Source organism: Sciurus carolinensis, chromosome 10 (assembly GCF_902686445.1).
Source record: "Sciurus carolinensis chromosome 10, mSciCar1.2, whole genome shotgun sequence".
Classification (NCBI taxonomy): Eukaryota; Metazoa; Chordata; class Mammalia; order Rodentia; family Sciuridae; genus Sciurus; species Sciurus carolinensis.
In genome coordinates, this window is record NC_062222.1 from 99,282,590 (window position 1) to 99,306,408 (window position 23,819).

The following is a 23,819-nucleotide window of genomic DNA, read 5'->3' on the forward strand; positions in this document are numbered from 1 at the left end:
TTTATAGCAGCAAGATTCACAATAGCCAAGCTATGGAACCAGCCTGTTACCGTCAACAGATGAATGAACAAAGAAAACATGGTATATATGCACAATGAGTATTACTCAGTCATAAAGAAGAATAAAATTATGGCATTTGCCAGGAAATGGATGAACTGGAGATTATCATGCTAAGTGAAAAAGTCAGACCTAGGAAGTCATAGGTCAAATATTTTCTCTGATATGTGGAAGCTAGTTCAAAACAAGAAAAGCAGGGAGAGGATTCAATCAAAATGGAAGAAGGATTAGTGCAGTAGAGGAAGGGGATTGAGAAGAAGAGGGGAAAGACAGGACAAGTGAAGAACAGAATGAATCTGACCTAACTTTCCCATGTACATATATGAATACACCACAGTGAATTTCATAATTATGTATATCCAAAAGACACTGATTTTAAAAAAATTAAGTAAATAGCAAAAAAATCAGTAGAGGAAAAGGAAGAGGGAAAAGGAGAAAGGAAGGAAAAGGGGAAGTACTGAGGACTGAATTAGAGAAAATTATATTCCATACTTTTATAATCATGTCAAAATGAATTCTTATGTTATAACTAAAAAGAACCAATTACAAAATGAATTTACACAAAAAATTTACAATCATTTCAAAATAGAAAAAAGAAAAAATCAGAGAACCAAGCAGAACCAACACTAACTGGGTGCCTAACTTTATCTTATGAGCCTTAAAGTAGGTGCTTTCACAAGCTTAGAAGTTATTTAATCTTTACAAAAAGACTGCAAATGAGGCATAAATTCAACTTACTTCATTTTTATGAAGTGCCAAAAGGCTCTTTTGCATACTAAAGTTACAGCAACAGGATTCAGTTTCTATATACCCAACTCCACTGCGACTTTCCCAACTTAGTATGCCCTTCCCCTTCTTCCAGAAAACAATATTTTCCACACTAACTTTCTGGGGCCTGAATTTGTGAAAAATTAAGTTATTTTTTAAGCTCTATTTACAACTAAAGGCTTTGAATGCTTAAAGATGAAATATGCTCAAACTGACTCACTGCAGGGCATAAAACTGTTCATTAATGCAATCAAGTTTATTCATTTTTGTAAAGAACTTGCAATAAAGTTTTACCTGCAATATTTATGCTTAAATTCATGCTTTAAAATGTATCAGTGACAGTGAAAAATCACAGCTCTCCAAGAAACTTTTTAAAAAATAACAAAGGCCTTCACAATCCAATCACACAAAATCCTACATGCTATAAATTATAGCAGCATGCACAGTGCTCAAGTACCCTAAGGTCTGTCTCATCAACGCATAAAAGCAGCTATGTATGAACAGAAGAAGTGATTTTTAGGTATAATGTGCATTAAACATCCAGTTTTATTACAAGTTCTGTGCTTCTCTATTATACAAGGTACAAGCAGGTTTCAATATATTAGTGATTCAACATTTAAAAGCAATTTTTAGTAATCTCCATTGAAGAATCTGAATCAGTTAAAAAGTATTCTGATATAAGAACATAAACTTAAAAAACAAAAACCAGAATCTGAAACTCATTATCTAAAAGAAGAAGAATTGGGTACTATAAAATGGAAATTCAGAAATAAACTGGATATTAGGGTAGGTGATAGCCAACAATCAATGAATAATATGAATTCCAATTTTCTGTGATTACTAAAACTGCTTCAAATCTTCTTACTAATTGGTTTCCTAAGTCTTACAAATTTGAATTTATGAAGCAAACTTATACCAATAATATGCCATTGTTATACAGAATTAGCTTAAAGAATACCATTTGAAATGTTTGAAAAACATTCTTTTACAAATTAAGAGTTATTAGTGTGAGGCTAGAAGTCCAAGGCTTCAAATATAGTAGCTTATTAAAAGAATTTCAACCTTCAGATTTAAAAAATGCCTCAAAGTCCACACTTCTCAAAAACATTAAATACAAGAGCTGAGCTGGGCATGGTGGCACACTCCTGTAATCCCAGCAATTCTGGAGGCTAAGGCAGGAGGATGCCAAGTTCAAGGCCAGCCTCAGCAACTTGGCGAGACCCTAAGCAACTTAGGAAGACCCTGTTTTCATATAAAAAATAGAAAGGGAGTTAGGGGCATAGCTCAGCACTGCAAAAAAATAAATAAAGGTATAATGTCTATCTACAACTAAAATATTTTAAAAAGGGGCAGACATGTGGCTCAGTGGTTAAGTCCCCCTGGGTTCAAACCGTGGTACCAAAAAAAAAACAGAAAAAAAACAAGAGCTGGAATCTAGTTTTCCATTTTAACAGTAGGTGTGTGTGTGTATACACACTCTACATACAAATGCACACAATGAATGTTTAAAGAGAGAAAATAAGTTCTTACCTAGGGAATTTATCTTTGGAATTTTCAAAAGTATGAAAATAGTGTCCACTTTCCTATTACATATATTTCCCAAGATAATCACCAAGTCAGAATGGCAGAATGGAGAGTTTTCTGTGTTTCCAAAGCATCATTTTTAGGGGAAGAAGGGAGTACAGGGAAAGTTTAAGAACTGAGATGCATTATTTTTAGGTAGGAGAACTAATATTCTCCCTATAAACCAGCCATTTTACTTCAAGAAATAAAGTATTATATCAAAAGCAAAATAATTTTTTTAAAATTCTAAGTAAATGATTGATATAAAAGGAATTTTAGATGTTAAAACAATGGTGCAAAACGAACAAATACCAAGTTTTTAAAACTAATGTCCTGTATTCCTATGATACTGCCCACAAAGATTAACTTGCCTACACTGAAGGGATTCTAGCCCAGGTTGTGTTGTTTAACTACCTGTGAATCAGGGCAAATTCTCCTATTCCACTGTAAACCAGGGACTAACCAGAAAATAAAAGAATTTAAGGACCATAGGAATAGGCAGGCAATCCAGATTACATAGCCTAGCCCCCACCATTTTACACACATGGGAATGAAGAAATAAGAGACTTCAGGAACTATTTAATTCACAAAGGGAGTTAGATAAAAACTATACTTAAGATCTAAATCCAAAACTTAGCCATGAGATAGTTAAGAAAATTAGCTAATCTTTATATACAAAGATGGCTCTTTATCAATAGTAGCATAATAATGGATTTATAATTAAAATTCTTACTATCTATTAAATAGGTTGTTCATGTTACTGACCACTTTAAAGACAATTCCAAGTATTTCTCCATGCACTAAATCAGGTTAGTAATAGAGAAATTATATGATTAGTGTGTATTAAAATTTTGGATTCCATAGAGACATCAAGTATGAAAAAGTTCATGCATTTTAGTCCACATTTGTTAAAAGTTTTCTTTACTCAAGATAGCTCTTGAAATTTCTCAAGTAGAATTTTAGTGACAGATAAAGTTATAGTATACAACACATATGAGACAGTCATGAATACTCTTAAAATAAGATAAACTTTCATTCTGTAACCTGCTAAAGCAACACTAATCTGAAAATACAGATAACACATTTTTTTCTGTATTAGTTATTATAGTTTGAATATTCTTTATAGTGTCAAAATTTTTTTTACTGAGAGGAGTATCTATTTTGACAATATCTAAGTTTATTCTATCCTAACAAGAAATTCTATTAAAGTAAACTGACTAGAAATTCTTATAACTCATGGGGAATTTATAATTAAGACTCCATAGAAAAAAAAATTTAAGAAATCAGATTTTGACAATGTTTCTTCCTTTTGCTTTTTTTAAGGTATTATGATCAAAGGCATCATCATAAGATATATATTTATAAGTTTTTAAAGTACTCTAAAAAACAAGCTGTATAGGAGTAAAGTCTAAAATTCTGTAACAAAAACAAAACAGTAAAATTACCCTTACAATACAACAGTTATTTAAAACTTCTAAGATTACAGTTGGAAGCCATCTTGGTCTTTATTTTCAGGTCAGGCATTGAAGCATAATCTCTCAGACCGATTACTATTGGCAATGCATTTTCACATCCTAACAGTTGCTTCTCATTATATTCCTTAGGAATAAAGTTATTTTATTTTACATGCCTAGAGAAATGATAATTTCTGCTAAGCTTGTATGTTTTATAACTATAAAATTTAGAAAACAAACCAAAATTCTGTGGAAGTAAACCATGAGTCAAAGCGTAACAATAAGGGAAATAGTACATGCCAGGACAGATGATAGACCCACTTACTGGAATAACAGGTTTATACACTATTGTTTGGTAAAAAGATTGAAAAAATTAAGTACAGTCAAATTTTACAGGTCCTAAATACTGTCACAAAGGTTAGATTTTATTCTATAGGTAGTAAAAAACACCTGGGAATGTTTTAATAGGACATGATATGAAAAAGAAGAGATAACCTGCAGCAAGGGGGAAAGAAAAATATTTACTGACCACCCATTAATGTGATTTAATGCAATTTATTACGTATTATAAAAAGCCAGAAGAATGAGTGGCAAGACACATGCTAGGTCTTCATTAATAAGGTAAGTGAAAAACTCTTAACTATACTCTGAAAGAACATAATATAGGGGGTAAAAATGTGGTACAGACTAATCAAAATTTGTTATCTTACTAATGAGACAAAACAACACTGATGATCTAAACATCAGGGAGTATCCAATGTTTAAAAATAGCCTTACCTTAGATCAGGTGATTCGGCCCTCCCATATCGATCCTGCCACTTCCCAACGCTTGAATTGGCTTTTCTGGAGGCAGTACTTGTCTGAGACTGAGAAGAGGTGCTGTTTCTGGTGAGATAAATTTTCTATGTTTTTTCTTATATATTGTTGTCTCTGACCCCCCTTGTTCTGTTTTTTCTTTTTCTTTTTTCCTTTTCCCCCTTGACATGCTTTTTCTCAAGTTCTTTAACATGTTCCTATAGTATCATTCTTTTCAAGTCATATAATATACCTGTGTGGTACTAAGATTAGTGACATTTAAATACAGATGTGTTATCAATATATTATAAACTTTAGAATATTTTTAGAAATATTCAACATAGTATGATGTCAAAATGTAGAAATATAAAAAGTACCAAGCACTTAGTTCAGGTTAAAATACATTATCAAGAAATAAATTTCTGTGACTATGAATTAATAACATTAATTTCTGCAGTTTCACAAAATCTTATTCAAAATTTTGGTATTTCTTTTCCCTACATTTTTCAGTAACAGATATAGGTATTGTTAGTGGAATCAGTTAAGAATAACACTGTAATTATTTTCATAAAAACCTATACACTACATATATTCTATTAAAATTCCATTTCAAAGTAAAATTCCAAAGTTAATTTTAGCCCCAGTGACATAACCCATAAAAAGTTTAGCTATTTACACTCTTGATAATCCTTTAAGAGATTAATAAAATGCTCATGCAAAGAAACCAGAAAAATATATATACTTATATATCTACTTTTCTATGCAAAAAAAGACACAGGAAAAACAAATCAGAAACAAAATGAAATGAAATCTCACAAGAATAAAACAAGAATGACCAAGTATTTATATACCTTTGGATACCCTTGCCTTTGAAACAGTTTTTAATATTTAACACAAGCAAAAAATAAAATTATCATCAGTAGCCATGGGAAAAAAGAAGTGCTAAAAGTGAAAACGGATATAATGAAACAAATTATATTTTAAATAACCACTGAAGGAAACTTTTGAACACAATATTTTGACTATGCACCTTTAATCTAAAATTAAAAAAAAAAAAAGGAAATGCAAACAAATCTTGAACTCTATTTATTGGGTTTGCTTTTTGTAATGTAAGTGTAGAGGTTCTGAATCCATTTTATGTGTATTTGAAGATCAATCAAATAAGTATTTATAAAGCTTTTGAGAATTAAGTTCTCTCCATGAGAAAAAGAAGATGTAACAAGGTATAATGAAGAGAAGGGAATTAGGAACTGTGGTGTTGAACTGAATGTAAAAGAAACATAATTTTGAGATTAAACTCTTGCAAAAAGAACATATATATGACAATTCCATATTGAAATTTTTTTCCCTCTGGGTGCTGAAAAGGCCTGGAAATAATGATACTCCAGTACAATGAACATAGCTGGCACTCTGATCTTATTTTTTAATTACCATTTCCCACTAAGAGGTACCAGAGTGCCTTCAAGAAAGGGCTGCTTCTTGGGAAAAAGCAGGGAGAGTACAAGATATGCCTGGAATAACTTGGTAATGCCAAATAATAAAGAATTTAAAAAAAAGAGAAGATAGTAACACGTCAAAAAGTTACAGAAGCCGATTTGCAGAGAGCTCCCACTGACCTAGTTTGGTACAATTTGACCATCAAAATGAATTAGAGTACATATAAATCATTCATATGCTTTATACACCACATACACAAATAAGCCCTATTTATAAACCACACATACATTCTCTATCACACATAAGAATTAATAAATCTAAGCGATAATAAGTGAGGTAGATGAGAAACCTCATTTTCAAAGTAGAATTCCAACTAATAAATATGAAGAGAAATACAGTTAGATAATCATTTGTAACCACTATTTCGCAGTCAATATAGTAGTAACTTAAGTAAAACCCATTGATGGATGCCAAAATTCTTGGGAAGTTTGTAAAAGAATGAGGTATTTACACCTAGTTTCCCCACAAAATTATTAAGTACAAAGGGGGAAACATCAACTTTGCAGTGCAGAAATCTGAAGGATGCCACCCACAAGGTAAGTGAATAGTTATTATCACTAATAAAATAATGGGACAAAGTAATATCATGTATCTCCAGGTGATGCACTGAGGACAGAACCTCACTTACATATTACTACTGTGCCAAAAGCAAAGCCTAAATCTAATAATGAGGAAACATTAGGCAAACTCAGACTGAAGGATCATCTGCAAATCAACTGAATTGTACTCTTCTAAAATTCAATGCCACAATATATACAATGAAAGGCTGAGCAGATTTTCCAGATTTGTAAATAGAGTCAAAAGAATTAAATATAATGAATGATCCCAGGCTAAATCCAGAAGGAAAGAAAAGAACTGCAATAAAGGATTTAGTGGAATAATTGGTAAAACTTACAACCTATATCGATAAAATTATTATTAGATTTTTCTCATTTTGATAACTGTGCCCTATGATTTATGTAACAATGTCCTTGCTCTTAAGAAAAACAGCAAAATATTTAAGGGTAGAGGGAAATAAAGGTAACAATTAACATGCAAATTGTTCAGAAAGAAAAATGTTTCTGAGAAGTTATAGCGCAAATAATGTACAACATGTTAGTACATATGGAAATTTTTTGTTATGTTTCTTCCAACTCTTTGGAAGTCTGAATTTTTGTCAAAATCAAACATTAAGAAAATAAAAACAACAAATGAAGTAGGCAAAATGGGAATTTTAGGAGAATGGTAATGTTCCATTTATCAATCCATGTAATGATTTTCATGGGTATGTTCAGTTTGTTAAAACTTATCAAGCTGTAAATTGATAATGTCTCTTTTCTGTATGTATGTACTTCAAAAAAGGTAAATAATAAAAAACCTTTTAAAGATGAAGCAGAATTTCTGATATAGTAAATACTACCATTTTAAGTGTAACAATTTGCTGGGCAGTATAGGAAATTAGAACCTCAGTCTTCTTCAAGTGAGGTACAAAAAATGTTCTTTAAAAAGGTTCTGTGCAAACATACAAACATCTGTAAATCCATAAGACAATCTAAGATTTTAGCAATGGAAATATAGTGATTACATCAATAGAATAGCTCATTACTCAAATACCTATTTTGTAGCCTCTATTATATTTTAATACATGATGTTATTCTCTTCTCCCTAAAGTCAATAAAATTTTACTTCCAGAGATTTTACCCAATCTCCCCAAATAAAATGAATGAAAATTATATTAATTTTTTTAAAAATCCATAATTTTTCATAATTTCACACTGACTAAGAAGTATCCTTTTGGTCAAATGAAGATGAATCCAGTGAACAATTTTTCCTAGTAAGTCGTGTCCTTTATACGCAAAAGTAACAGCATTCACATGCTAGGTATTTTTTGTTACTAAGGGTTGCAGAGATAATTATTCATCTTTTCTTTAGTAGGGATGGGTCCGCTAATTTTTCCATTCTTCCTTTACCTAGTTATTATTGTTCCTTGCCCATTTGTTTTCTCCCATCTCTTCTTATCCATATGTCCTTACTGTCTCCATCTCTATTCAGTACACGTTTACCCGGTATAATCTACACTCTTGTTAAAAACTCTAGGTACTCTTCAACACATACTTGAAAAGGATGAGAGAAAAACTTCCCATTTCCATTATCCACCTACCTACATACACCAGGCCCCTGAGCCTACATTCTCTCCTGTTACTATGACTGAATTGTGCATTGTCCACGTTCCTCCTTTAAGGATAACCTCAGCATGTCAATGTTACATCCTATCCCCTCTGGTCTTATTAAGGACACTGTTTTACAACAACTGCCCGCTTCTCGCTTGTTGCATCATCAATTTCTCCTCTAGTAACTTAACCCTAAGTGTACAAAATGCTTCAATTTCTTTCACCATGAAAAAACCTCCTGACTCCACACCTCCCTCCAGATACTGTTCTTGGCCCTGGCCCCCACCAAAAAATTAGTCTTGAAAATTTTTTCAGAATTTTTTTTTTTCTAACTCCCCTCCTCCCATTCTTTCTTAAACCCATTCTAGTCTTTAATCTTTACATCACTGAAAGGATCCCAGACAGGATCACCAATGGCCTTCACATTTGAAAATTTAATAGTTATTCTCAATCTTCATCTTCTTGACCAATCAATAATTAATGTTTGGTAGTTGATCCTTCCTTTTTAAAACACACCCTTAAGACATACAATGGGTTTTCTTATACTTCACTAGTCAATCCTCCTTGTCTCTTCTTGCTGACTTCCCTAATTCTTCTGACCTGCAAGGAATACCTCAAGGCTCTGTTCTCTTACTCTCTATTGATAATTCTTTTATAGTCTAATTCCATTTCACAGCTTCATTTAATACTAAACAGCGTTCATCTCAAATTGGTATCTCTAGCCAATACTCTTCCCCTGTACTCCAGATCCACATTTCCAAAATCCCACTCAGATTTCCATTTGTATGCTGAATAGGCATCTCAATTTTATTACGCCCTAAACTGAACTCTTAAAGTCTTCCCCTTCTGAAGTCATTCCTCCTGTAATCTTTTCTGTTTCAGTAACTATGACTCCATCATTCCACTTGCGTTAAGTACAGCAAAAACCCTGTATTCATGCTTGACTTCTTTTTCTCTAAGATCTATACTAAATCCAACAAGATAGGTTACTGGTGTACCTTTTGAAATATATCCAGTATGTGATCACTTCTCACCATCTCCACCACTATCATGTTAGTCCAAATCATCACTCTCTCATACTTAGATAATTGCTATAACTTCCCAATTGGACCATTTCCTCTCTTAATCACTCTATAGGATGTTCAAAGTAAAGCAACTCAACTGAGACTTAATACCTAAATCAGATTATCTTATTGCTCCATTCAAAATTTGACAATGGCTCCCCATTTATTTCAATGATAGGAAAAGCTAAAGTTCTTATAATAGGACAAGGTCATATATAATCTGACCCAAAGTTAAACAACAAACAAAAAGCAATATACAGAAAACCTGATACTGGTTTTTAAATAGTTTAATTATGCAGCACACATCAACAGAGTATCATCTACATACCGACCACTATTCTGAAATACTTTACATAAATGAATCCATTAAACATATACAACTATACGGTGAGGGAAGTGCTATTACTATATTTTGGAGATTAAGAAATTCAAGCCTAACACAATAAGGGAGCTTACCCAAAGACACACAACTATTAAGTTTCAGAGCCAGAAGTGTAATTACTCTTGAAGTGTAATTCCAATTCCAAGCTCTTTAACTATACTACAAAACATCATAAACTCAATGAATAATAGTTGATCCCTTAAAAAAAGGAATACTATGTATTAAAAAAATCAATATCCCAAGTTCTTATCATTTTATGAGATTGCATTTAGTTTATAATCACAATCGGATGTGTCTAAGGCAACTGATAAAAAATCTTGGTTCACTTTCTGACAACTAATTTTGGCTAAAATCAAGAATCTTTACCTAAGGGTTAAACTATATGCTCCTACAAGGTTTCTTCCTGTACTGATATATTATGAAGTATAATATATGACAATAAAAAATTATAGAATAAAAACAATACTGTACAAAATAAATTTAAACAAGTAACGCAATAGGTACATAACTTGGCTGAGAACTAGAAATTGCAGGGTTCACCTGTTTCAGGATCAGACTTCAGTCACTTTTTATCTAACCCAAGATTAAACTACCGTCATCATCAAACTTCTAAAGACTTAGCCTATCCTTTGCCCTTTTCCTTGTAATGGGGAAACAGATAAGCATTTATCACAACTGAGTAAAAAAGGACATTTTCCAGCATGTTTGCCTGTTAGATCTAGTACTTTGTGAACACAAAATTAGGTATTACCACATAAAATCAAAAGAAAAAATGGTTTTAATTTGAAAGATTGTTCAGACTGACATTACTACCACCTCTTTTACTAAGATCAGCAAAACACTTAGATGTAGGAAGTCAAATAAATCTTAAAGAATAGTATGCACAGACAACAGCAAGATCGTTACCACTTTTAATGAGTATAAGATTACCATCTTCATATAACTACATACTGTGCTTCATTCCTTGCTTACCCAGGGTTTCTTTCTTCTTCTTCCAGATGCAACAGCACCCAGACTACATTTTCACAAAGAATTCATTTTGTACAAAAGTACAAAGTTTTAGTTTTTGTTGGTAGAACACTGGGAAATTAACTTCATACTTACTACAGCACAAATACAATATAAAAGACACCAATGCCTTAAAATAATTGAGTTACAACTGTCTTACTAACCTGCTTGGTGGGAGTCCAGTCTTGAACAAAGACGGAGGAGAAGTAAACTCAGCTTTTGTAGATGGAAGTGCTGTTTCTTTCTCTGAATTTCCAGTTCTGCCCTGCTGTACCTTTAAAAAAAAAAAAAAAAAAAAAAAAAAAAAATCAAGAACATTAGCTTGTTTATTTAATATGAAAAATAAGATGTTAAATAAGTTCATACATTTTATTTGAAGTTATATATAAAAAATTATTTATGGCTAAATTCTTATTAATATTAACTTATTTTAAATTAGTCTTAGGTGAAAGGCATCAAGATGGATTATGGGATCAAAATGTTACAACTACTAAAATGTTAACTTTGTCACTTAGATGCTCAATAAATTAAAACTCTTGGAACTTTGACAAATTGTTTCTGATCTATACAGATGAGTCCAAAATACTCAGTTATGACTCCATCTGTCAGAGTTCAAGAAAGGTCTTAAAGAAGTTTTTCCATCTGTGTTCACTCCCCTCATCTAAAACAATTTTGGTCATTTTAGCCATTCTGCCCATTTTCTATTTAAACTCACTGCAACATGAATACAAATACTCTGCCCCTAATCCATACCATTTCTCCCATTTTCCCATCACCATTATCAGTACCACCATCTGCCAGTTCTGTAGATCTAAAAGCTTAATGTCAATTTTCTGTCTCCTTCATAACTCTTCAATCTCTATACTAATTTCCAAACCAAGTGTTCATGTAATCTATTATTTGTCAAAGATTTGTCTACTCCTGTTTTCTGCTCCTATCAGATCCTCTGAATACATTCTAGTCATACTCCTCTAGACTGATGTTTATGCTCTTTTGCTTTTATCTCAACTTCTATCTTAAAATCATCATTAAATTGATAATTTAAACAAAGTTGTCCTGCACTTAAGTAACATCACACTATATTTTAGGCCCATTCTATGGTCCTTATTCTATCTAAATTCAGCATCGCTCTCCTTTCCCAAAGGTAAAGGCCAAGAGAATCTCAGATATTTGACTCTACTATATTTGAACAATTCATTTGATTCCAGAAGTCATTAATTATGTGAAAAAAAAAAAAAACCTTGTTTTTAAGCCATTACAGTTAGACCACTTATTAATTATATTAGTTAGTGCCCAGCACATCTATTTAAAATGCACTGATCCTAAGGCGATAAGGATCAGCACTAAGGCAATGGAGGCAGAACAACTGAAATACATTTGATAGAGACAGGTAAAACTGACAGGTTTTGGTGACTGGAAAACTAAACATAATTCATTCACCACTTACTAACCACCAAGTATCTACTATGTACCAGAAGCTGAGACATCAGAGAGAGATACAATAGTATCTCAAACCTCAGGGACAAAAAGACCTAGAAATATGTAATACGATAAATGCTATGAAAAATATAGGAAAAAGATGCTATGGGAACATTAAAAATATAACAATGCTCTGTCTAGGGACATCAGGAATACTCAGACTTGACATTATGTTCCCAATGAACACAATAATTTATATCCAACATCTTACTTGTCTAATTGACATCTTGAAGATGCTTGGTCAAAGAACTTTTGATTTTCCCCTATCTGATCCTCTCTGAGTCTTCCTCATATAAATAAATGTTTCTAATGTGTACTAAATTTCTCAAGGAAAACAAAACACCACTAAGTATTAACGATGTCAGCATATAATATGTCAACTTTACCTTTCAAACATATACAAAATCCCACCATTTATTATAAAGACTCCTCCTAAAACCCAAGTCAACCCACCAATACAATCTCAGTCATTCTGCTAAATGAAATTCTCTCTCCACTTTTACCTCTCTAAAATCCATCCTCCATATACAGCCAAAGCAATTAAAATTCAAGTTTAAGTCAACTCCTGTCTCTTCACTGCCCCAAATTGCCCAAGCTTCCTATCGCAAGTGGGGGGTGGGGGGGATCAAAGACCTGGCAGCCTACAAGGACTACATAGTAAGGGCCCTGTCTACTACTCTGACATTGTTTTCCTCTATTCTTCCCCAAATCATCTTTACTATGCCCACTGATAATGGGCATAGTCCTTTTTCATATAAGTTACTACTCTGTAAGGGTTTTTACACTAGATGTTCCTTCTGTTTGGAATGCCCTCTCTACAGAACTCATGACTTTCTCCTTCTAATCAAGAACAGCAGTTTCCCAATCCCTTATCTATGGTTTCACTTTCTGTATTTTCATTTACCACTGGTTAAAAGCAGTCCAAAAATATTAAATAAAAAATTCCAAAATTAAATAATTTGTAAACTATGCAATGACAGTAGATAAAATCCTGAACATTCTAACTTCATCCTATCTAGGATATGAATATCCCTTTGTCCAGTACATCCACACTGTCTATGCTACTTGTATATTAACAATTTACCTATCTGGAACACTGGATCAACTGTGGTGGTATCACACTTCTCATGTTCCTAATGTTTACTTTACTCAATAATAGTCCCTAAGAGCAAGAGTAGTGATGCTGGCAAGTTGGATATGCAAAGAGAAGCTGTAATATGCTTCCGTTAAATAAAAAAGTAAATGTTCTAGATTTAGTAAGGAAAGAAAATACAAGTATGCTGAAGTTACTAAGATATACAGTACAGTGAGATATTTTGAGAGGTCATTCACATAATTTTTATCACAATATATTGTTATAATTGTTCTATTTTATTATTGTCTGGCTCTGCCTAATTAATACATTAAATTTTATCAAGGGTATGAATAGGAAACTTTATCAAAGGATCCAAGAAGTCTTGTAGCATATTCCTGCAGATATGGGAGGACTACTGTCATTCAAATTTGCTCATTAGAGTGGCCTTCCCTCACCATTCCCAATCTCTATCACTTTTTCCCATAGAATTTCTCACTGGTATCATTACCTGAAAGTATCTTATTTTATGATTACTGTCTGTTGCCAGTTTACAGGATCTCTGAAGACATGGGCTATGTATAACAAATGTGTATCTTAAGTACCTAGAGACCAATATCTGGTATGCAATAACAACTCAATAAATATCTGACTTTGGAACTTAGCTTAAATGTCACTTCTTCTAAATCCTTCAAAAGACATGGAGTTTATAACCAAAGTAATTTTGGCTGAGGCAGGAGATCACAAGTTCAAGACCAGCCTGAGCAACTTACTCAGACCGGGGCTCAAAAAAAAAAAAGAAAAAAGAGGAGGAGGAGCACCAGGGATGTAGGTCAGTGGTAGTTTCCCTGAGTCCAATTCAAGCACATGCATCACATGTGTGTGCGTGAGTGAGTGCGTGCGCGCGCGCGCGCGCGCACACACACACACACACAAATGTATATAATCTTTGGTATTATTATTTTTCCCATTAAGACAGATAAACTACAAGACAATGGCACCTATGTCTATTATGACCCCATTGAGAGAAGGCTGAGAAAGAGAGGTGGGAGAGGGTACAAGAGAGAAAAATGGAGGGCAGCACAGAAAAAAAAATTATAATAGGCGAGAAAGATAGGACGTCAGGCAGGGCAGATTTTTTAAAACAAAAATTTCTTATGCTTCCTAACTTTTCTTTTATCCTTAATTTCTTCATAATATACTCATCATATGATACAATTCTGAAAATCCTCACATTTTAGCAAACTTTCTCATCAAACTGAATTATCATTATCCACTTATTAATCTTCAGACCCACCACTCAGGATTACACAGACTCAAAACATGTCTAACCAGAATATAATGAAATTATTATTTCATATGACCTAATAGTTTAAAATGCACTATGACTGTTTTTCTAAAAACAAATCCATACCAGATCTTGAAATATAAACAAAACAATTAAAATCTATGAACTAGAAAAGTTAAATATTCAGTCAAATGATGCTACCCAAGTATCAACAGTTTGGGAATTGTTTTTTGAATTTTTCATCAGTCCATCACAGCAGCATTTATAAAAGTTTAATGTGAACAATATTTAAAAGAAGAGACTTAAGAAAATAGTGGTATACTTAAATGATTATATAACTATTCAAAATTATAACTATCAAAAAATTTTAATAACCTAGCAAAACATTTACCAAATAAGGTAGGGTGAATAAAGGAAAAGGGCAAAGTCATAAATGATCACAATATTGTTTCAATTCACAAGAACAAAAAATTTGGGAGAGCAATGACATTTAAAACTTTGAAAACAGATGAGGGAAATAGTAACTAACTGAACAGAACAGAAAGCTGAATCCTGAGTTGCTAAGAGAAAGCAAAGACATATTGATCAGATATGGCAGACCCCAAAAGGTTCAGAAACTGAAAACTTCAGTTCCCACAAGATTTGAATCAGCCAGGCATATACCCTCTAGGCACAATACTAGAATGCCTTCTTTAAAAAATCTTATTACCACAAAAAGAAGGGGGAAAAAGCAAACAACCTAAAGATACTAATGTGAAAAAAGCTTAATCCTATAGGAACTTTCAATCAACTTTTAGTAGCCCACTCTGAAGTGAATGGCCAACAATCAATAAACATCTGAGAAAAGTCCAAGTCAGAAGCCAAAAATAACATCAAAAACCAACTTAAAGAAAACATACTACTCAGAATTAAAAAAAAAAAAATCATAAACACAAACATATCCTGTTAAAAATATAACAGCAGGTTACCATCCGTAAGAGCCAACCCCTGAGTTTTTACTGTTTTTAAAAGTCTACTGTAAAAGAAAATGAAAAAGTACACAGAAGCTGAGTTTATTACAAGTCTCATTTCTGTTAGAATAAAAAAAAAACACCACTGCAAACAAATGAGTTAAGACAACTTTTCTATTTCATCATCATAATCAAGTACAACAAAATACTCAACGCCTAAGTAGACAATGTCACCAAAAAGAACCTGATGACCCTTTAAAATATGGAAGACCTTATCAAGTACTTTCAAAATATTTACAACAGAACAAGAACTAAATACTTACCCATAGTAGGATGTAAATTTAAAATTTAATTCTCTATACAGAACTGTGTCCAGCAGAGCGGCTACATCTGCGGGTATAGCACATGTATTGCATAAGGCAGTATTTTGGTGGACAGGGCTGCAGTCCCAAAAGGGGCAGAGTTCCACATATGCAGACCACAAAAGTTCCATGAGTATTTTTCCCAGTCTAAAAGTCACTCCCAATCTTCATCCCACTGTCACTCAATGTAAGAATCAAATATTAAGGGAAAGAAAGAGAAGACTACCCAACCAAATTTCAAGTATGAAAATATATTAACTTTTAAACTGGGTGTATGATCATACCATGGCATGGAGAAGCCAGAAGTCAGACTTGATACCTAAAGTGGTAATATCAACCTTCAAGTTCCTCACATAAGTGTTACTTTAACTCCTTGTAAGTGTTAATTTTAAAAATCAGAGCAATGTGGGGTCTTAGAGACTCTCAGAAAATGTGTAAAATTCTTGAAAACATTTTGATGTACAAGAGACATTACACTGATTTCAGTGTCATACAGATAGAAAACATACCACCATTCTTACCTTTTTTTTTTTTTTAAAGAAAATTAGAAAAAATAAGCTTCCAATTCTGCTGATAAAAATTAGAGCATAAGCTACAATGACAGCTTAAACTGTAATCATCAACTTTTATCTCCTACAAATAAACGTGCTGTACTCAAAATAAAACCACAACATATAGCAAAGAATAGTTTAACTCGGCATTTGTTAGTATGATAGGCTAAAAATTCACATGCTTGCAAAAGTGGAGATAAAACAATCAGCAAATTTGTAAGTCACCAGGAAGCTGAAGGTTTGGGAAAAAAGATAGCTATTTCTACTTTAAATCTGACCCTTCAGTAGTGGTATGGAGCAGACTCAAGAACAAAAAATGAGAGCAACCAAGGATAATTTACTAAAATTCACCTTAAAAAGATTGAATCTGCCATCTTGGATCTCTGCACCTGGTGTAACTTCCATAGTACAGTCTTCGGCCTAAGTTAAATAACATATTCCCCATTAAGATACCACACAAGTTTTAATTGATAGGCCATATAAAGACAAACTAGCTGTGGCTCATTTGTGACTTGAAACTAAGAACATAAAATAATCATTATTAAGAAACTCTGAAAAGGAAGAGAAAAAAACAAACAGTGAAAAGAATGAAAATTTTAAATTATCATGTAACATTTAACCACCTTTATAGGGAAAACGTGACTTATTTGGGGAGTAAAAGTGGGCCAGTAAAAACAGGCAGGCATATTCTGGAATATTTACTAATTACCGTAATTTTATTTGTAGTAGAAGTAACTGGTATAACTTCAAGTCCCATTCGTATCCTCTTTTGTTTTTCACAGTAAGCTTTCCAAGTATCTTCATTGAACCCATAATTAAAGTAATCAGAAAGATCAGCACCTAAAGACAATATGTACTTTTAGTATGCAAATATTTAAATGCTATACAGCATCAAAAATACAATGAACTACTAAAACATAAAAGTACCACCCCTTCTAATTATATTAGTTCTCACAATTACTGCCACAAAACAAGAACTACAGAACATTTTGATCAAAATTATTTCCTTTAGAAATGGCACTATAATAATTATGCAAGTCAACATTTAGTTATTCAGGACCACAGAAAGATTTAATAATACAAGTCCTTATTACTCATCATTTGCTTAAGACAAAAAAATTACCTTGAAAGAAAAATAACCTAAGTTGATGCTCAAAAATATGTTTCTGATAACATCAAACTATAAATTTTTTGAAATTTATATAATCCACAATAATCTTACCAGGTTTCCGCCATGGTTTATCTTCAAAAGAATCCAAATCTACCTCCAAGAGTGGAACTCCATTAATGCTTCCAGGTGCATCAAGGTCTACCCCTTTGACCTTTGTTCCTATTTCACAGAAAGACAAAATGGTAAAGGAACTACATTACCAAGAAGGTGGGAGATACCACAGACCAAGAGAAAACACTGACACCTTTCTGTACTCTTGGCACAAAAAAACTGGTGAAGGTTCCAAACAAACATTAGAATAATGTTCACCATAAATAAAAGTAGAGGACCTCAAGCTCTATGGTGTAACTATACAATTAACTGAATGGAAAGATTAGGGACATATTACTTATAAGGGATTACTACGACAATAGGAAGTAACATAACATAAATGTCCATTTTGAAATCACTGCTTTTGAATAGCCTAGGAGTGAAGAAAAGTTTTACTTTTGCTAAAGCCTGTAAAATAAATCAAAGAAAAAATAAATGCAAACTATATGGTTAGAACAGCCTAAAATGTTTGCTATCTGGCCCTTTACAGAAAAAGTTTGCAAATGTCTGTGAAACATAGTTAAACACTGTTCATTAAAAGAACTATTACAGTGGCTGGGGTTGTGACTCAGTGGCACAGCACTTGCCTCACATGTGTGAGGCCCTGGGTTCAATTCTCAGCACCACATATAAGTAAAATAAAAGATCAACTAAAGAAAAAAGACAACTTAAGAAAAAAATTTTTTTTAAAAAAGAGAGCTATTAAAATCTACTTATGACCTATTTAAGATATGAGCCTTTTTTCCTATTGATGCAACTGCAAATAAAAATTTTACCTGTAGTTCCATAAACTCTTCCCCCTGTCTTGATATTAAGATTTACAGGTGCTGTACCATAACTCCTAAAAAATAAATAAATAAATAAATATTATACTGAGAAAGTACACAAACCAATAAGATATTTAATGTTATGTACCCACATAGTAAATAGACTGAAACTGACTCACACGTTTTAGAAAACACTCCACACTAATATAAAAATTCTGTCACCTGCTTAACAAAAGATAAAAGACAACTATGTTGTACAAATTTGATCTGTTTCCATCTCTAAAGTTTCCCTAACACTAAGTCGACATCCCATTGTTGCAAACTTTACCAGAAATTTGGCTGGGAAGAAAGAATAGTTTATATGTCTTTGTTTCACTCTCTTGCCTCCTACTTATTCAACATATAGCAATCCTGCTAGACTAAAATTTTTCCACCTTGTTCCTAAACCCAGTGGTCTTTAGTGCTTCCCACATTTTACGCTACTGACAAAACCTCTTTCAAATGCCTATGTATTTTGTTCATAAAAATGAATGCATTTGGGTTGAGGTTGTGGCTCAGCTGTAGAATGCTTGCCTGGCATGTGTGAGGCAGGGGGTTTGATTCTCAGCACCACATATAAATAAAGGATCACTGACAACTAAAAAATATTTTTTAAAAAATGTATTTATATGAAATTTAAAAATGAGTATGGCCAGGCATGGTGGCACATGCCTATAATTCCAGAGGCTCAGGAGGCTGAGATAGGAGGATTAAAGGAGGATCCTGAATTCAAAGCCAGCCTCAGCAAAAGTGAGGCACTAAGCAATTCAGTGAGACCCTGTCTCTACGTAAAATACAAAATAGGGCTGGTGCCGTGGCTCAGTGGTTGAGTGCCCCTGAGATCAATCTCTGGTACACCATCCCCAAAAAATAAATAAAAAGGGCTGGGGTGTGGCTTAGTGGTTAAGAACCCTTGAGTTCACTCCCTGGTACCAAAAAAGTATCTGTTGGTGGTATATAGTTAACAATTGAAATGGAACAAGGGGAAAATTTCTGGCATACTCGTAACATTTCATATGTTGATCTAGGCTGTGGTTATATGAATACATACATTTCAAAAAAATTATTGAACAGCACTTTTTAAAATGTAGCCTAATACATGTGGTAAAACAACAAGTCAGACTAACCCATGTTCAAATACAAGTTTTGTCAACTACTAGATGTATAATTTTGGCCAAGTCACTTAGACCCCATAAACCTTTTATAAATTTTATGTAAGGTTGAGTTCACAGTTTTCTTGGTGAGTCAAGTAGACTGGATGATTCATTGCTTTTTATCTGCCTAATAACTACCTGTATCTTTTGTCTCCAATTTATTCAATTTATGGAACTTAGGTTCAGTTAGATTACCACTGTCATTTTTGGTTTTTTACTTTAAAAAAAGTGCAAAGGCAATAAAATATACAAATAATTGTATCAAACAATTATAGTTCCACTGGGATAAGCGCATAAAGCATAAAGTAGCCCAAATTAAATTGTTACTCTCAAGCAATATTATTACCAACTAGCAATGTTTAATCTTCTTGGACTGATCAATTCATTTAAAAAATGTCTACTGAGCATGAAAATAAGTCCAACATGTTTTTAGGTTAAGGAGGGAAAATGAGGAGCTAGACAAACATGGTTTCAGTTTTCATGATGCTTACATTTCAACAACCTAAGTTCAGCACAGTGAAGGCTTCTTAGGAATATATATGATGTGTGTGTGTATATATATATGTATATTTATGACCATATATATACACGGTATGATGAACACAAGTTCTAGTTTGAAAGACTAGTGCACAAATATCAAGGATTATCTTTAAACTGTCCTCTAATAGGTTTGCTACAGGATAAACATTTATAAATGGCTTACCCATAAGTGTTCAATAAATGAACTTCTTTGTTTCTTACTCAGCAACTTCATTCCTTTTTCTGCCTCTTAAAACATCACTTTTCTTTATTAAGCCACCAAGCCTTTTAGACATTGAGTGCAGAGGAGCTTAACTATATGGAAAACTGCACTTAAATAATCTACACATGTCCCTTCTCCCACAAGTCTCAGGCTACACCAAATGCTGGATCTAATGGGCTTGCATTTTCTCAAGAAACTTTAAAATAAATGTCAAATGAAAGTATTTCAACCTGCTCCTCCCATATGCCCTTAATTAACTACTCTAAAAACCTTTAAATCACTAAGTCAATAGTCTCTTCTTTATTCACAACCAACCAATAAACCACGTTACTTTAGTACTCACTCAAATATACTTTGTTTTCCTATTCATCTCTATACTACTGCTGCTGGCTTAATTAAAAGTTATCATCTCACCTGGACAAATACGAGTATATTAGCAAAGTTCTTATCAAATCCATCCCAACTACTGCTACTCAGATTTATCTTTTCACATAATCTGTGTCCTGCCTAAAAACCTTTACAGGCTTCGTAAGGGTAAGGTATCCTAATTCCTTCCATAAGCTGTTTCAACCATCCCTTTCCTTATCTTCCAACCATGTAGTTCCTCTAAGCCATGCTTCTACTATGTCTATTTTATTAGCAGTGCCCTCTAAGACTTATCAAGAATCACTCAAGTAAGTTCAAATGTTACATCTAGGATCATCTCTTCAACACCTGTGGGCTTTCAGCAACTCTCCTCTCAAAGCTTTCAAATCATTGTTATGTGCTTCTATTTTAGCATCATGTTGCACTGAAAGTATTTGCTTACTTACTGACTTCCTCCCTACTTCTAAAAACAAAAACCTACTAACTTTTGTATTTCCATCACCAGTTAATAAGTTCAGAAATCAAAAATTGTTGTTTCCTTGTAACTATACCTAAATAGTTAACCTTATCTTTAGGAAAGAAAAATTTTCATGGTGAAACTTTAACAAGAGTTTTTTGTATAATGACTAAGATAGAATATGTAAAAACAATGCAATCAACCACTGATGGTTTAATGTAGGCACACTTTCTATGCTACTTTATACAATGCCAAATTATGTCTTTAAAAAGTTTACTGAATAAATGAATAGATGACTCAGAGATAGCTAACAAACTACTTCCCCATGTAAGATAAATTATTCTACTTTTGAGATTTAAACTTTATATGTAAAATGAACTTGTAAAAAAAAACATGTTACCTTAAAAAATGCTATTTTTTTATAGAAGGTTGGTTGCTTTTATATTTTAAAAAAATGCTATTTTTGTACTTTCTACTTTGTTCCATTTTAGCATCTGGAGATATTTCCCTTGAAAACTGAAAGAAAGTCAGTGAGAAAATAATACTTTGTGCACAGAATTTTCAGAAGCAAATTTAAAGGGCAATTTGTGTTCAAGAAATACTAAACTGGCTTAACTTTCAATTTATAATATCTCCAGATACTGAAATTAAGCAAACTACATTCTTCAAAAAGGCCTGTAAATTACTTTTGAAATGCATTAAAATAGATGGACTAACAAACAGATAAAGGTAAGGGCAGACACACACATGAGTTAATGTAAACATTGCAAAGCGCAGATAGTACAATCTGGGTGATGGGTGAGTATACAAAGGTCAATTCCTCCCTTCAGGTTTTTGAATATTTTAAAATTTTCATTATCAAATGTTGCAGGGGGAAAAAAATCTACAGTTGTCAATTTATTCGATAAACATCTACTGAATACTTACTATATGTAAGGCAATGTGAGGAAAAGGAAAATCCATAGACCATAATTTCTACTCTAAATGAGTTGAGAGTCTAAAAGTGATGAACATATACAAGCATAACTATTAATTCATGACACTAAAAAGTGCTGTAATAAAGTTCAGATAAAAGTACTATGAAAATACACGTACATTTAACATTTGCATGCAATTCCTACTAAAAAGAAACTGATCACATTTTAAAAATTGCCATTTGCTTTAAATTCCCTGAAACTTAAAAATAAGTCAATATTTTAAAATAAGTCAATATAACAAAATCTGCTACACATGCAATGATTATCACAACTCAAATGGTAAAAGCCTACTGGAAGACCTACTAGTATTGTATTACAATCCAAAAGTAATTATTTACTTTCCCAAGTTGGAATGAAGAGCACATTAAGAATTTTCACCAATATAAGAGATTGAGCCTCTTCTCTACCCTGTTTGCTAAAAAGTTGCTAAGATTTTTAAACCAAATGGATACCCATTATCATAATGCAAAGCTGACTATGACAATTACTGAATTTCAACATCCAAGATTCCTGAAATTAATAATTTTGTAAAAAATGGCTCTACTGAAGAAATGGAGTAGTAAGAAGTATATAGATATATTGATGGATTCCAGATAACCCTGTTTAATAAACTACAGTAAAATTAATGAGGTTATTTTATGCATCCAATGCACAAGCTTTAGTAATCATAATATACAACCAATATGAAAAACAAAAAAACAGTGACTTTAATTCTACCACCACAACTGAATCTCAATCTATACTTTAAAGCATTCCCTTTCAGCCCTTTCAGATTTCTATGTGCTCAATGAATCATAAACAGTCATTTACTTGGTCCAGTTTATGAAGTATAAAACTTGACACCAACGCACTGGCCTAATGGATAATTTGAAAAATAATCTGAACAAAAAGAAATACATTTGATATTGTTTTTACTAGACAAAAATTTAAAACTAAATTACGATTTGGATAAGTAATAAAAGAATTAGAGGCAAATTACAATTTAAGGTTTTCCAATTCTAACTGAAATATTCATAGCATTCAATTGTTTTATGAAAATACTTTAAATGCATGAATCAAAACTACTTCCATTTAACTAACTAACTTTACCTTTAGGAAAGAAATATCTGCATAGTAAAATTGTAACAGGTGTTCTTTCATATTACATTAAGATAGAAAACGTAAAACAATGAAATCAACCACTGACAATTTGATATGATCACAGTATCTTAGCTACTCCGCTTTCACGTAAATATTAGCTAATTAAAATGACTTACCCATACTGTGGTGCTCCTGTTTTAATATCTCCTATAGTGACATGAACATCATCCTCGTCATCATCGCTGTCACTATCACTATCATCTTCAGTCTCAGTCACTTTCTATAACCAACACAAAAAATAAAACACATGGAATAAGCTATTTCAAAATTTTTCTATTTTATTATTTTTTTAATGACTACAAATAAAACCATCTTGTTTGAGATATAGTTTTAGAGAAAAAAGTTACAAGCTCATAGAGCTGCTACCTATATTTTGATTCATTTATAAATAACTTTGATGTTCTACCCAATGTCTTTTTTTCAGCATCACCTTCTCTTGGTAAATAACACCTCATTTTTTTGTTTTGTTTTACTAT

General features: G+C 32.5%; 1 protein-coding gene across 22 annotated transcripts in view; it reads right to left on the minus strand.

Moving 5' to 3' along the window:
• Nucleotides 1-23,819, minus strand: part of Fip1l1 (factor interacting with PAPOLA and CPSF1) — a 70,186-nt gene that overhangs the window by 40,300 nt on the left and 6,067 nt on the right. For 6 of the 22 annotated variants that reach the window (XM_047567440.1, XM_047567442.1, XM_047567421.1 and 3 more), the window contains 7 exons: nt 23,460-23,563; nt 18,478-18,542; nt 17,663-17,770; nt 17,150-17,280; nt 16,792-16,860; nt 10,903-11,012; nt 4,620-4,727 (listed from right to left, as the gene is read on the minus strand). In XM_047567440.1, coding sequence (XP_047423396.1) covers nt 4,620-4,727; nt 10,903-11,012; nt 16,792-16,860; nt 17,150-17,280; nt 17,663-17,770; nt 18,478-18,542; nt 23,460-23,563 — 695 coding nt within the window. The remainder of the gene's footprint in view (nt 1-4,619; nt 4,728-10,902; nt 11,013-16,791; nt 16,861-17,149; nt 17,281-17,662; nt 17,771-18,477; nt 18,543-23,459; nt 23,564-23,819) is intronic. The other 16 variants (XM_047567444.1, XM_047567441.1, XM_047567433.1 and 13 more) reach the window with 3 other exon arrangements.